Source organism: Madurella fahalii (genome assembly GCF_045866475.1).
Source record: "Madurella fahalii IFM 68171 DNA, scaffold_1, whole genome shotgun sequence".
NCBI classification, from domain to species: domain Eukaryota; kingdom Fungi; phylum Ascomycota; class Sordariomycetes; order Sordariales; genus Madurella; species Madurella fahalii.
The window spans coordinates 1,539,177-1,551,555 of NW_027263971.1; the positions used below are offsets into that span (position 1 = coordinate 1,539,177).

The 12,379-nt window shown below is 56.6% G+C and overlaps 6 protein-coding genes across 6 annotated transcripts; 2 read left to right on the forward strand and 4 right to left on the reverse strand.

Moving 5' to 3' along the window:
- Positions 1-754: 754 nt before the first annotated feature.
- MFIFM68171_00472 (uncharacterized protein) lies at positions 755-1,792 on the reverse strand (the record flags this gene model as incomplete). The annotated part of the gene is made up of 1 exon (XM_071055894.1): positions 755-1,792. The coding sequence occupies one exon, from the start codon at positions 1,790-1,792 to the stop codon at positions 755-757; it is 1,038 nt and encodes a 345-aa protein (XP_070911995.1).
- A 928-nt stretch (positions 1,793-2,720) lies between these two features.
- On the reverse strand, positions 2,721-4,852 carry SSB1 (Heat shock protein ssb1; the record flags this gene model as incomplete). The annotated part of the gene is made up of 5 exons (XM_071055895.1): positions 2,721-2,989; positions 3,051-4,239; positions 4,300-4,465; positions 4,543-4,720; positions 4,810-4,852. 5 exons carry the CDS (start codon positions 4,850-4,852, stop codon positions 2,721-2,723), a joined length of 1,845 nt encoding a protein of 614 aa, XP_070911996.1.
- A 723-nt stretch (positions 4,853-5,575) lies between these two features.
- Positions 5,576-6,443, forward strand: TIF45 (eukaryotic translation initiation factor 4E; the record flags this gene model as incomplete). The annotated part of the gene is made up of 3 exons (XM_071055896.1): positions 5,576-5,761; positions 5,822-5,893; positions 5,955-6,443. The coding sequence occupies 3 exons, from the start codon at positions 5,576-5,578 to the stop codon at positions 6,441-6,443; spliced, it is 747 nt and encodes a 248-aa protein (XP_070911997.1).
- Positions 6,444-6,994: 551 nt separating this feature from the next.
- MFIFM68171_00475 (Malonyl synthetase) lies at positions 6,995-8,884 on the reverse strand (the record flags this gene model as incomplete). The annotated part of the gene is made up of 3 exons (XM_071055897.1): positions 6,995-8,212; positions 8,280-8,575; positions 8,662-8,884. 3 exons carry the CDS (start codon positions 8,882-8,884, stop codon positions 6,995-6,997), a joined length of 1,737 nt encoding a protein of 578 aa, XP_070911998.1.
- Positions 8,885-9,550: 666 nt separating this feature from the next.
- uvi31 (BolA domain UV induced protein Uvi31) lies at positions 9,551-10,031 on the forward strand (the record flags this gene model as incomplete). The annotated part of the gene is made up of 2 exons (XM_071055898.1): positions 9,551-9,649; positions 9,747-10,031. The coding sequence occupies 2 exons, from the start codon at positions 9,551-9,553 to the stop codon at positions 10,029-10,031; spliced, it is 384 nt and encodes a 127-aa protein (XP_070911999.1).
- A 290-nt stretch (positions 10,032-10,321) lies between these two features.
- Positions 10,322-12,334, reverse strand: MFIFM68171_00477 (uncharacterized protein; the record flags this gene model as incomplete). Its single annotated transcript, XM_071055899.1, has 1 exon — positions 10,322-12,334. One exon carries the CDS (start codon positions 12,332-12,334, stop codon positions 10,322-10,324), a length of 2,013 nt encoding a protein of 670 aa, XP_070912000.1.
- Between the last annotated feature and the right edge of the window lie 45 nt (positions 12,335-12,379).

Consider the following 12,379-nt stretch of genomic DNA (forward strand, 5'->3'; position numbering starts at 1 on the left):
TCAAGGCCGCTCGGCTATGCCGAAAGCCAAGACACGGAGCCGCCTGTCCCGTTTCTGTTTTCTAGAGTTGTGAAATTGGCCGATCGACAACACCTTGTGGGATGGAAGTGCCTAGCATGCAGGCCAAGGCGGCAGACGGCGGAAGGGAGCAGGGCGCAAGAGATGGCGTGCTTGGTCTGGATAGGAGGAAGGCTTAAATTGTATATTACGGACGGGGGGAGAAATGTGGTGGTTGAAGTCGGTAGGGGAAGACATGGTAAAGCCAAAACAACGGAAACAAGGCAGAAACAAGAGAAAGAAGGAGAAAAGAAAATGGAGAAAGAAAAAGAATGATACATAGGAGGCGAGAAGGTGTTGTCGCACCAACATCAACCTCTCCACACGGTTTCCTGCTCTCGGCCTCGCAGACTCACGTCGAACTAATGTGTCGAATCAAAGTCGCCTCGGTTTCTTGTGTAACACAAGTCGCTGACGATATGTGCATTCGCAAAAGCGCATCTTTGTGCACCATCAAAATCCGATAAAACCCAGAGTCTTGAATGGATAAAGGAGAAACCGTCCCACTTCCGCAGAGGCCTTGTCTTCTTGGCAGATCTTGATCGCCATCAGGTGCCGTCTTGGCGCAAACAACCGGCAGCGGCTGTCCGCCAATTGGCCATTTTTCCCATGCCGAGGCTGGTCTTGGGAAGCTTGTGGACGCTTGGCACGTCCATCAATCTTTCACGATACCTGCCGTGTAATTTTTGGGAGGAAATCAACCATTGCCGACCTTCTTGATCCTGAACTCTACCCCCTGGCCCAGAGCCTGTACGAGCTTGTGGATATCCACGTCGAGAAAGTCCCCTTCATGGCCCTCATCCGCCCCGTCGCTGGCGTGACCCGTCGACATCGCACATCCTGCCTCACGGTGAAATTGACACCAAAATTGCGTATGGAAGCGCTGCGAAACTCTCAGCTCTCCCGTCTCAATATCCGGATCCGTCAATAACACCAGCAACGACTTCAACGCCGGATTCCCAGCCAGATCCAAATTCCTGGCCCTCTGCTCGTCCCCCACTCTCAACAGCCCCTGTTGCCTACCACCCTTCACTCCTTCCCGCACATCAATCCTCACTCTCTTCAACCCGCCGCCCAACACCATGCCAGCCAGCGCGGGTACCAAATGCCCCATCGCCAGCGCCCCAAACCGCGCAATGTAGCACACGACGCTCCTGATCCTTCCCCTGGCCCCCGCCGCCTCGGCGTCGGTAAGCAGCCTCATGACCACCGACCCGCCCCACTTCCGCTTCTTTCCCATGCCGCCGCTTCCCCTATTACTTTCATTATCCCGTTCTTCTCGTTCTTCCCGCTGCTGCTGCCGCTGCCACCGCCTTATATTCCGCCGCCGCCCCCAAGCACCAGACGGGTTTGCCGTCCTCGAAGAAGAAGAAGATGATGACGAGGCACCCCCGAAATCTAAGTGGAACACGTTCCGCCCGTAGTATAGATCCCCCGCCTCGCGGTAGAAAAAAGGTGAGGCGAGGAACAAGTTTACCGGGGGGTTAGCCGCCTCTTGGCCTTGCCCATCGCCATCGCCATCGCCATCGCCGTCGTCATCGTTCTCGTCGGCAAAACTTTCATCACGAGACGCCCCCGCAGCAGCAGCAGCAGCAGCAGCAGCAACGGGGACGTTCACCCCGCCGCCGACCAGGACCCCGCCGGGAAAGAGGCAAATGTACGAGAGGATGTGCTCGCGGATTTCCGGGGGGAGGTCGAAAAATAAGTCGAATCTCTGCGTCTCCGTCTTGTTCATGCCTCATGCGGCGAGTAATCCAATCAAAGGTGGAGATGGATTTGTGCCCCCCGTGATGGTTCGCCTTTTGATGAAGAGTGGGACCTTGAACCCCCCTTTTAACGAGGCAGAGTCACTGGCTGTCTTTTGGGCGGCGAGGTCTTGTCTGTGGGAGGGTTCCTGGGGTTCTGCCTGCTGGACCCCACTGGCTTATCTCGGGGGACCAAATAAGCTTTGTCTTGTAGTCCTTAGATATTGTAACCGTCCACAACCACCATCGGCTTAATAATTCTAGAGAGAAATAGACGGCGCAAAACAGAGAGAAGGAGAAGAGGAAAATAAAACGGAGAAAAGAAGACTTGTAAGATTTATGAGGAAAGCTGCAAGGATTGATAGAACGGAATCAAATACCTTGCATTCAAATGCGGTCATACTATCAGGATACGTTGTTGAGTTTTCTGGGTTGATTTTTCTGGGTCCCGCAAGGCCGGCGGGCGCCCCGCCCAAAACACCGAGAGCCAAATGGTGGGAAAAAAAAAAAAAAAAAAAAAAAAAAAAAAGAAGCGAGACATATTTGCCACAACTCTTTTCAGGGCTCAGCATCGCATTACTAGCCAGGTCATGCATGGTATACTTTTTGAATAACCTCCCTAGTCTACATGCAGTGCGCCAAAGAGCATTCGGGTCGTGAGAATCAAGAGGAAACATCCCAGTCATTGCAATCTTCCCACAGATGGCTCCCCAGCGAAACAGAGCGTAACCAGATCGATCCCTCTAACTTTTTGGTCCCGCTTCACCAAACGAGATATAAGACGCCTCCCATCATAACCATAGCCCGCCATTTTCCGGGCGCACGGTCGGATTCGGACCGTGGCTTCATAAACCCCCGCCGATTGCCGCCTGTACCTGTGTGGACAAGGCCAACCGCTCATCAAACGTTCACGCCATTTTACCGCGACGACATGGCCTTGGTCACGAGTCGCTTCAGGGCGAGCTCCTTCTTCTTGAGGTCATCAGCAGTCGAGTCATCGATCTCGAGTTGGCCCATGGCCTCGCTGAGCGATTGCTCGATCTTCTCCTTCTGACCACGCTTGAGTTTGAGCGAGAGGGTGGGGTCCGAGATAATCTCCTCAACGCGAGAAATGTAAGACTCAAGCTGCTGCTTGGCCTCAAACCGCTTGCTAAAAGCCTCGTCGTTGGACTTGAACTTCTCGGCATCTGCGAAACGTTAGCATTTTAAATCGTTCTCAAAATTCTGTATCTGTGAGGCAAGGCATACCGTTGATCATGTTCTCAATCTCAGTCGAGGAGAGCTTGCCAACCGAGTTGGAGATGGTGATGTTGGCGCTGCGGCCCGAGGTCTTCTCGGTGGCGGTGACCTTGAGGATGCCGTTGACATCGACCTCGAAGACGACCTCGAGGACGGGCTCACCAGCCTTCATGGGGGGGATGGGAGCAAGAGTGAATTCACCCAGCGAAGTGTTGTCCTCGCAGTTGACACGCTCACCCTGGTAAACGGGGAACTGGACCGTCTGCTGGTTGTCGGCAACGGTGGTGAATGTCCTCTTCTTGATGGTGGGGACAGTCTGGCCACGGGGAACAACCGGGGCGAAGATATTGCCCTCCATGGCAACACCCAGCGACAGAGGAACGACGTCCAGGAGAAGGAGGTCGGAAGTGTCGGCAGAGGTGGCCTTACCGGAGAGGATGCCGGCCTGGACAGCGGCACCGTAGGCGACGGCCTCGTCAGGGTTGATACTCTTCTCGAGCTTCTTCCCATCGAAGAAGTCGCTCAAGAGCTTCTGGATGCGGGGAATGCGAGTGGAACCGCCAACGAGCACAATCTCGTCGACCTGGTTCTTCTCGACGCCGGCATCCTTGAGAACCTGGGCAACGGGATCAAGAGTGCCAGCGAAAGCCTTGGCGTTGAGATCCTCGAAACGGGCACGAGTGATCTGCATGTTGAAGTCCTCACCATCGAACAGGGAGTCGATCTCGATGGTGGTCTGGGCGCCGCTGGAGAGAGTCCGCTTGGCGCGCTCGCAAGCAGTCCTCAATCTCCGTAGGGCACGGGCATCACCCGACAAGTCTTTCTTGGTTTTTTGTGTGAAGATCTTCTTGCAGTGGTCGAGGAGGTTGGTATCGAAATCCTGACCACCAAGGTGGGTATCACCAGCGGTAGCCTTGACGGTAAAGACGCCGCCCTGGATGTTCAGGAGCGAGACATCGAAAGTACCACCGCCGAGATCGTAGATAAGGACATTCCGCTCCTTCCCGGACTTGCCCGAGCCGAGACCGTAGGCAATGGCGGCGGCGGTAGGCTCGTTAATGATACGGAGAACGTTCATGCCAGAGATGGCGCCGGCGTCCTTGGTGGCCTGACGCTGGTTGTCGTTGAAGTAGGCCGGGACCGTGATAACGGCCTTCTCGACCTTCTTGCCGAGCTTGACTTCGGCAATCTCCTTCATCTATTTCGCACACTATCAGCGTCTGGCTCGATGTTTTGGGCTTTTGGTGGTATGACTGACCTTGGTCAGGACCATGGCGGAGATCTCCTGGGGCGAGAACGTGTGGGTGCTGCCCAGGTACTCAACCTGAACCTTCGGGTTGCCGTTGTCGTCGACGACCTTGAATGGCCACGACTCCATGTCCTTTTTGACGGTGGGGTCATCGAAGCGACGGCCGATCAGGCGCCTGAGTGCGAAAAGCGTCAGTAGGTTGCCCGGCCGAATCAAAAGGTGCAAGGAGGAAAAAAAAAGGCGGCGTCTTACTTGATGTCGAAGATGGTGTTCACCGGGTTCATGGCGGCCTGGTTCTTGGCGGCCTCGCCAATCAACCGCTCATTATCGGTGAAGGAGACGAACGAGGGCGTGGTGAAGCTACCCTGCTCGTTGGCGATGATCTCGACATTGGTGCCCTCGTACGTGGCAACGCAAGAGTAGGTGGTGCCTGAACATCGCGATGGGCTGTCAGCAAACGCACCCAAAGAACCCACCCGCTCGAGATTACAGAGCGAAGAGCGCAGCGGGGAACATTACCGAGATCGATGCCAATGGCACCATCATAGACTTCGTCCGCCATGGTGAAGATGTGGTATGCAGGTGGTGGGAAGGCTTGAGGTTGAGCTGAATCTGGCGCGAGGAAGGAAAAAGCCGATTCAGCGTGGGGCAGGCTGGACGAAGTCTCTTTAAATTCAGAAATTTTCAAATGCGGTGAACCTTTTTTTTTTTTTTTTTTTTTCTTCCTTTGGCCAAACCGCCGCTTTCCCCACCAACCTCCCCCTCATTCGGGCTAAGGTGCGACCTCGGAAGTATCTTATCAGCCCTGCGCGTGACAAAACTCGTGACTCGGAAGGTGGGAGGACCCTGGCTAGCGAGGCGCTAAACTGACAAGGCGTTGTTGGGTGAGGCGCTTTGCCCGCTGATTGTGCGATGAAACTTGACGATTTCCTACCAGATTAAACTTTGCGACGCTCCCAACCTTTCCAGCACAACGGACTTTGCCTGGCGCAAGGTCGCTCTTTCCATTCAAAGAAACTCGGGCTGTAGTTGTCTACCAGGCACCTAATCGAGCCTTCCTCCAGGTCGTCAGCGCTTGCTCCCCAGAACCAGTGCCTTCGAGAATCCGTGGAGTCGCATTCGTTGCAAAGCCCGCCTCAGCGTTGACTCGCACGACGTGCCCTGCGAAAAACACATTCTTCGCCGCTCTGTGGACCCTCATTGCGGTCTAGATTCTCTCTTCACTTAAACACCCCTTGTTTCACTCGCCGACTAATTGCGCGCCTTACGCCTGTGAATACCCATCATGTCGGAGCAGGTCGATCTCACCACCATCCCCGTCTCGCCCGACGGCGGAAACAAGACCGATGGGGCCGCCTCGGAAGATGCCGGCAAGACCGTCACCGTCTTTCACGACAAGGACAATTTCAATGTCAAGCACCCTCTCTCCAACCGGTGGACGCTCTGGTTCACCAAGCCCGCAAGCGGAAAGGTTGGTTTCTGCTGCCGCATAGCCCCGCAGTGGCTCGCTTTGTGCTGACCCACGCCGCAGGGCGACAGCTGGAACGACTTGCTGAAGGAGGTCATCACCTTTGAATCGGTTGAGGAATTCTGGGGCGTTTACGTATGTCGTGCCGACAGTTCACTTGAAACTTCTCACGGCTTTTGTGCTGACGCTCGCGTAGAACAATATTGCCCCTGTTTCCGACCTCGCTATCAAGTCCGACTACCACCTATTCAAGGAAGGCGTGCGGCCAGAGTGGGAGGACCCCCAGAACAAGCATGGCGGCAAGTGGTCGTACCAGTTCAAGGAGAAGCGGTCCGTGAACATCGACGAGCTTTGGCTGCACACCATGCTTGCCGTCATCGGCGAGACGCTGGAGGAGGAAGAGGACGGCGAGGTGATGGGCGTGGTTGTCAACGTCCGCAAGGCCTTCTACCGTATCGGCGTTTGGACCCGCACCACCGGCCGCCATATCCCCGGCCGTGGAGACGGTGACATCGCAGGCGGCAAAGGCCGCTCAGCCGAGAAGGGCAAGGAGATTCTGATGGCAATTGGTCGTCGGTTCAAGGCCGTCCTCAAGCTACCGCCGAACGAGACGCTCGAGTTTTCGGGCCATACCGACAGCGCCCACAGCGGCAGCACGCGCGCAAAGGCGAAAATGGTGGTCTAGTGTCAAGCTGTAGGCTCGCGGCTCGCGGCTCGCGGCTCGATCTTTGGCCGGCTTATTTTTACGAGGCTCTGGCTCTGGTGCACGCATCTCGGTACGGGCTCACCCTCCTGAGACCAATGATGTTAGCGCCTTGCCCGGGTAATGGAAGAACCGTGTTATGAAAGATGGACATCTCATTCTTAAAATATTTCCATTGGTTTCCTCTTTGGGGTTCCCAGGGTATGGGGAATGGAGACGGGTATCTGGGCGCTGGTGTTTAATGGATTCTTTCCGTATTTTGCAATTTTTGCAATGAGCCCAAAAAGAAAAGAAAAGAAAAAAGAAACACACGGCCTCCAGCTCAGTTGATATTACGTATGAATATGGTGGCGAGTTTTTTCCCCTGCGTATCGGTTTGTGAAGTTAGGAATCTAGGTCTTAACGGAAGTCTAAGCATACTATTGTACACTTGTATACATTGCCGGTCTAACAATTAAGCCCACCCATCTAGTTTGCCCCTTATCCAGGCCAACAGCCGGGCAAAAACAAACATATCCATTAACCCCCGGCTCTTACAACTCATCGCCGCTAAATTCATCCTGAAAGATTTCCTTGACCAGCATCTTCTTATTAATCTTGCCCATGGCATTCCGGGGTATATGGTCCACCACCCTGAGGACCTGCGGAATCTTGTAGTTTGCCAGGCTGCCCTTTAGCGCCCGGCGCATATCGAGCGGCGTCCACTTGCCCTCGGGAACGTTGTCCTTATCGAGGATGACCACGGCGCCCACCTTTTGCCCCCACTTCCCGCTGGGCACCGCCAGCACCGCCACCTCGGCGACCTGCGGCAGCGCGAGCATCTCGCGCTCCACCTCGAGCGCCGACACCTTCTCCCCGCCGCTCTTGATGATGTCTGCGCTGCGCCGCCCCAGGATGAAGTACATGTCCCCGCGGGCCCAGTCCCTCTGGCTGGGGGCCGTGCTCTTGCCGCTCCCGGGGACGGGGCGGCGCACGGCCACGTCGCCCGTCTTGAACCACTGGCCCCGGCCGTCCTTGGAGTCGACAAACTCCTTGGCCGTGGCGGCCGGGTTGCGCCAGTACTCGGCGAAGACGGTGGGGCCGCGGAGCTGGATCTCGCCCACGCGCTCGCGGCCGGTGGAGGGGTCTCGTTCCTGGCCGCGCTCGATGACGGTGTGGGTGTCGACGTCGACGAGGCGCGCTTCCACGCCGGGAAGCGGCCACCCGACGGAGCCGTCGACACGGTCCGCGACGTCGAGCCCGCAGGATAGCGCCATCCCCACCTCGGTCATGCCGAAGCGCTCCAGGAGGACGTTGCCGCCGCTTAGGTCGGACCAGGCGCGCTTGATAGGGGTCGGGAGGGCGGCGGAACCGGAGATGGCGAGGCGGAGGTTGGCGGGGGAGATGGCGGTGCGGGTGGCGCTTTGCATGTCTGGCGCGAGGGTCTTGTGGGTGGATAGGAGGCGGGAGTAGATTGTGGGCACGGCCGTGAAGAAGGTAATTCTTTTGTCGCGGGACTCGGACGGAGTATAGGTTTGGTCAGGGGTGAGGAAGGGGGCGGCGAAGCGCCGCCAGACGGCGTCGGCGTTGAAGGGGAAGAGGAATTCGATCGTGCTGCCCGAGAAGAGAGGGGTGAAGATGGCGTTGATGGTGCCGTGGATGTGATGGAGCGGGAGGACGTGGAGGAGGTGGTCAGAGGGTGAGTATTCCCATGCTTGTAGCAGAGAGCGGGCTTGCGCAGTCATGACGGATTGGGGGAGGAGAACACCTTTCTGGAGTGGAGGGTATTTTTTAGCCTATGCTCAGGGGATCAGGGTCGAAGTGAAGGGTGTCTCCTACCGGTCGATTGGTTGTGCCGGATGTATAGAGCATCATTCCTGGCGAGTCCGAGTCCGTCTTCTCCAATGTCACGTTCTGGTGCTCGCCACCCCCCTGGAACTTGTCGATTTGGAGATAGATGGGCTCGGCGTCAAGCTCCGTCCTTAGCACCTCCTGCGCTTTCGGGGCGAACTTTGCAGAAGACAGCAGCATCAACGCCTCGCTGTGGTTAACAATGTACTGCAGTTCCGGCGCGGGAAACGCTGGGGATAAGGGTACGGCGATGGACTTTGCCGCCAGGATGGCCAGCAGGGTCACTTTGGTGGCAGAGAGAGTTAGCCCTGGTCCGGAACTTGGAAGAAAGAGGGAGACGAGTTCGCGCGAGGGCTGTGATTCGGCTTACCCACATAGTCGTAGCTGTTCTCGACCAGAAAAGCAATGCGCTCGCCATCGATATCACTCCTCCCGGCCGTCTCGTACAGGCGGTTCCGAACCATGCACACGTCGCCTAGTAGCTCTCCGTACCGGAATCGACGCCCGCTGTTGGAGTGGATAACGACAGTAGAGCCCGGATCATGACGGGCGATCGCCTCGAACACGGGCAGCCTCGGCAGTGTGGATGCCATTCTTACACCGGGGAACCTGCACGGAGAGCGGACAGAAGCTAGAGCGGTGGGAAGACGGTTACCAAACCTCCTGCCGAGGGCGAGGGCAATGGACATTGGGAGGGGGAGGGGCCGGAATGGCAGGGGGGAGGGGATCGGTCGGTTTAAGAGTTACTAAAAGTAGGAGAAGCGGGACATGGGAAACGGGTTCGGGCCAGTAACAAGCATAAGATTACAGGGGTTCAGGCATTGCATAGGACGGGCGTTCTGATGCCGAGTCCGGCGCATCCTACTTCTTTGCCCGGGACGGTGTGCCTACCAGCAAATGGGGTTCCCCATCGTCTCTTTTGTGGAGCAGGGTGGCCAGACGGGATGACGAACGGGATTGTTTTTTCTCTTTTTTTTTTTTTCGGGAACGAAGTTGCTTTCTCGGCGGGTGTTGCTGGGTGGAGTCTGTGGGGAACTCCTGGGCCGTTCCACTAGAAGCTCGAAGCTTGCAGCCGAGAGCAAGGGTTCCGAACTCCGGCGATCCATTCCATTGGTCAGATCCTCTCAACCCACGTTCTTCCCCCGGCGATTGATTTCAAGCTGCGTTTCCCGACGACACCACCCTCCGATTCGCCTTGTGTCGCCTTTCATTAATAGGCACATATCCGAAGACAGCTGCAGCCTCGAGAATCCCGCCCTATGCTCCGCCGTGCCGCATTTGGCCTCGCCAGAGCCACTCGAAGGCCGCTATCCACCATGGCGTCGCAGACTCCCGTCGAGGATACAATCAGGGAGAAGGTATAATCTACATCGGCGCGGTCTGGGCGCGCGCCGTAACCTGAGCGGGTAGGCTTGGTATCACATGGGTTAAGAGAACTGACTGGTATCGCTCCAGATCACGGCCGCTCTTCAACCCACCACGCTTGAGATCTACAACGACTCGCACCTCCATGCTCATCATGAGCCGATGCGGGGCGTCACATCACGCGAGACACACTTCAGGCTCGTCATCACATCCGAAGCTTTCAAGTCCAAAATGCAGCCAGCACGGCACCGTCTCGTCTACTCCCTGCTCAAGGACGAATTGGCGCGCGAAGGCGGAATCCATGCGCTGCAGCTGCGTACCATGACGCCCGACGAGGAGGAGAAGCGGCGTGCCCAAGAGGCGGGAGCGGAATGATCTCTGTCGCGCGGGCATCAGCTATGAGATGGTGGGGAATGACTTGGAAGTGATACCCCCTTTGGTTGGAGTAAACGATGCCTTGTGCCATTTAGACGCTTATTCGCCCGGGCTGCACTCGCCGAGGTAAATGCCAGAATTACTTGGCTAGTGCGTACATGCGACATGCAAGATACAGAATACCAACTCCACTTCTAACAATTTTCTTGCCTGCAGTTGTGCAGTATCATGCCGCGAGCAGACCATACTAATACCGAATCGATGCAGCATGGATCCCTCCCCGCTTTACATCATGAGGCTGATGAGCCTCTAGGCGCTGAGCTCTGAGTGGCCCTGTATTGTGTGAGGAATTCCTTGGCCCGCTTCTTGAAGTCTTGCTTCGTTCTTGTTGGCTTCTTGTAGCTTGCGCCAGGCTCACCGGCCGGTTTTGCCCTGCGTTTGAGTGTCGGCTCCGCTATGCTCTCCGGATTGCTTTGCTGCGTGAGTATAGCACTGGGCAAGTCGCGTGCCGACTGTAGGATCCCCATCTCGACCCTGGTTCTCGGTGGGGTTTGGGATTGTTCAATGTCCGGGAATGGCAAGTCGATCTGGCTCTGGAGAGACCCAAGATCTGATTCGGTGTCGTCTACCGCCAAGGCAGATCCGGTAGATCTAGCCATGTCGACGCTCGGCTGCCGAGCTGAAACGAGTCCGGACATGTCAGCGTTAGCAGCCACACGAGCCCCGCCTGTGAATCGTGGTTTCTCGGTCGTATAGACCGGATCTGAAGGTAGTTGGGCGCGGCGGGCCAGGGAGTTGGGTATTGCAGGCACGGCTGCCGTGGGCGTGTAATGATTTTCGAAGAGACGCGGCGCTTTAATCATCGAGGGTGTTTGTTGACTCGACCGTTCGTGTCCACCTATGGCGGCTGGGCGTCTCGGGCTGTCTTGGCCCTGTATTTCTGCTTCGGCCGCTACGAGCTTCTGCCGGATGGCGCGAACTTCATCCGGATAATGACTGAGGATATCCGTGATGTTGCTCTTGTTGAGGATGCCTTTGGAATAGAGGGGTCTCGATACGTTTTCGTTGTACCACTGCACTGCGGAAAGGGCAGGCTCTTTGCCGTCGATACTGCCTACGTATTCCACGTAGTCGCTAGAAAACACCCGAACAAAGTCGTCGTACAGAAAGCTTGGGAGAGCCCTGTCCTTGTGAACTCGCAGGACGCACATAACACCTCGGATGAAATCGCCGAGACTGCCATCATAGTCTGGGTATCCAATCTTGAAGGCCGTAAAAGGGACCTGTGACGGAGGGCCATTTGGTGGGACCTTGTCCGTAGAGTTGCTAGACTCTGGGTCGACGGCATGCTGTGGGGCAGTGAGAATGTCTGGCTTGGTGTCTGCCTCGGGCAGGCGTCTGTCCTCCGCGGATAATGGTACAGGGCATTTGGCGACCGGAGACGACGAGAAGACCATCGGACTTGGCGATCGGGACAGCCTGGCTGGGACAGTTTTCCAAGGCCCTAGCTTTTCGGCTTGCTTGTGACCAACATTCTCAGGACTCTGAAACAGGGGGCCCGGCGGCTTCATGAGCCGGGGACGTTTCGCTTTGGGAGCCCTCACCGGGCTAGTTGTGTCGGCTAGTGTCGACGGTATAATCTGAGCTGACGGCGGAGTGGGTTCAAGGGCAGACACAGGCCCTCGATTGACCGGCTCTAGGATATCGGTGATAACCCCGGGCACTTCGACTTCGAGCCCGGTCTCAGATGCTGGGTTACTGCTGCTGGGGAACTCGTTCAAATACACGGCTCGGTGCATAGCTGTTGACATTACTCTGGAACGTTTCTTCGTTGACGAGTGTTGACTTGGGCTGCTAATAGCTGTGGTCGGCTCTTCCGGTGGACGGGGCTTATGGTGATGCCAGGAAGGTGATGGTGGCCATGACAATTCTACCCCGGGCTCCGGGTCCTCTTCTTTTGCGTCACTGCCTCTGTTGGCTTCGGCCGGGGGTTCCTTCGGGGTACTGTGCTGGTGCTCCTGCTCGTGATGCACCGAAGATGGAGACTGTGAGGAGGATGCCTCCCTCACGGCCTCAGGGCATGACCGGGTCGTCTCCACATGGCGTGCCCATACATCCTCCAACACTCGTCGAGGGACCTTGGGAAAACCGCTAGGAGACCAAGCATCCCGGCGATCCAACAATCCACGTTGGTCTGAGGGGATCTGCACGTAGCGACGTTGAATCTTGACGTGGCTTGTGAATTGACTGGGAGACCAAGACGCCCACGCTGATGGAGTGGCAAAGCCGTCCGCCTTCCCCATGGTGCGGACGTCTCACAACTCGTTCTTCCTAAAGATTGCCGCTAT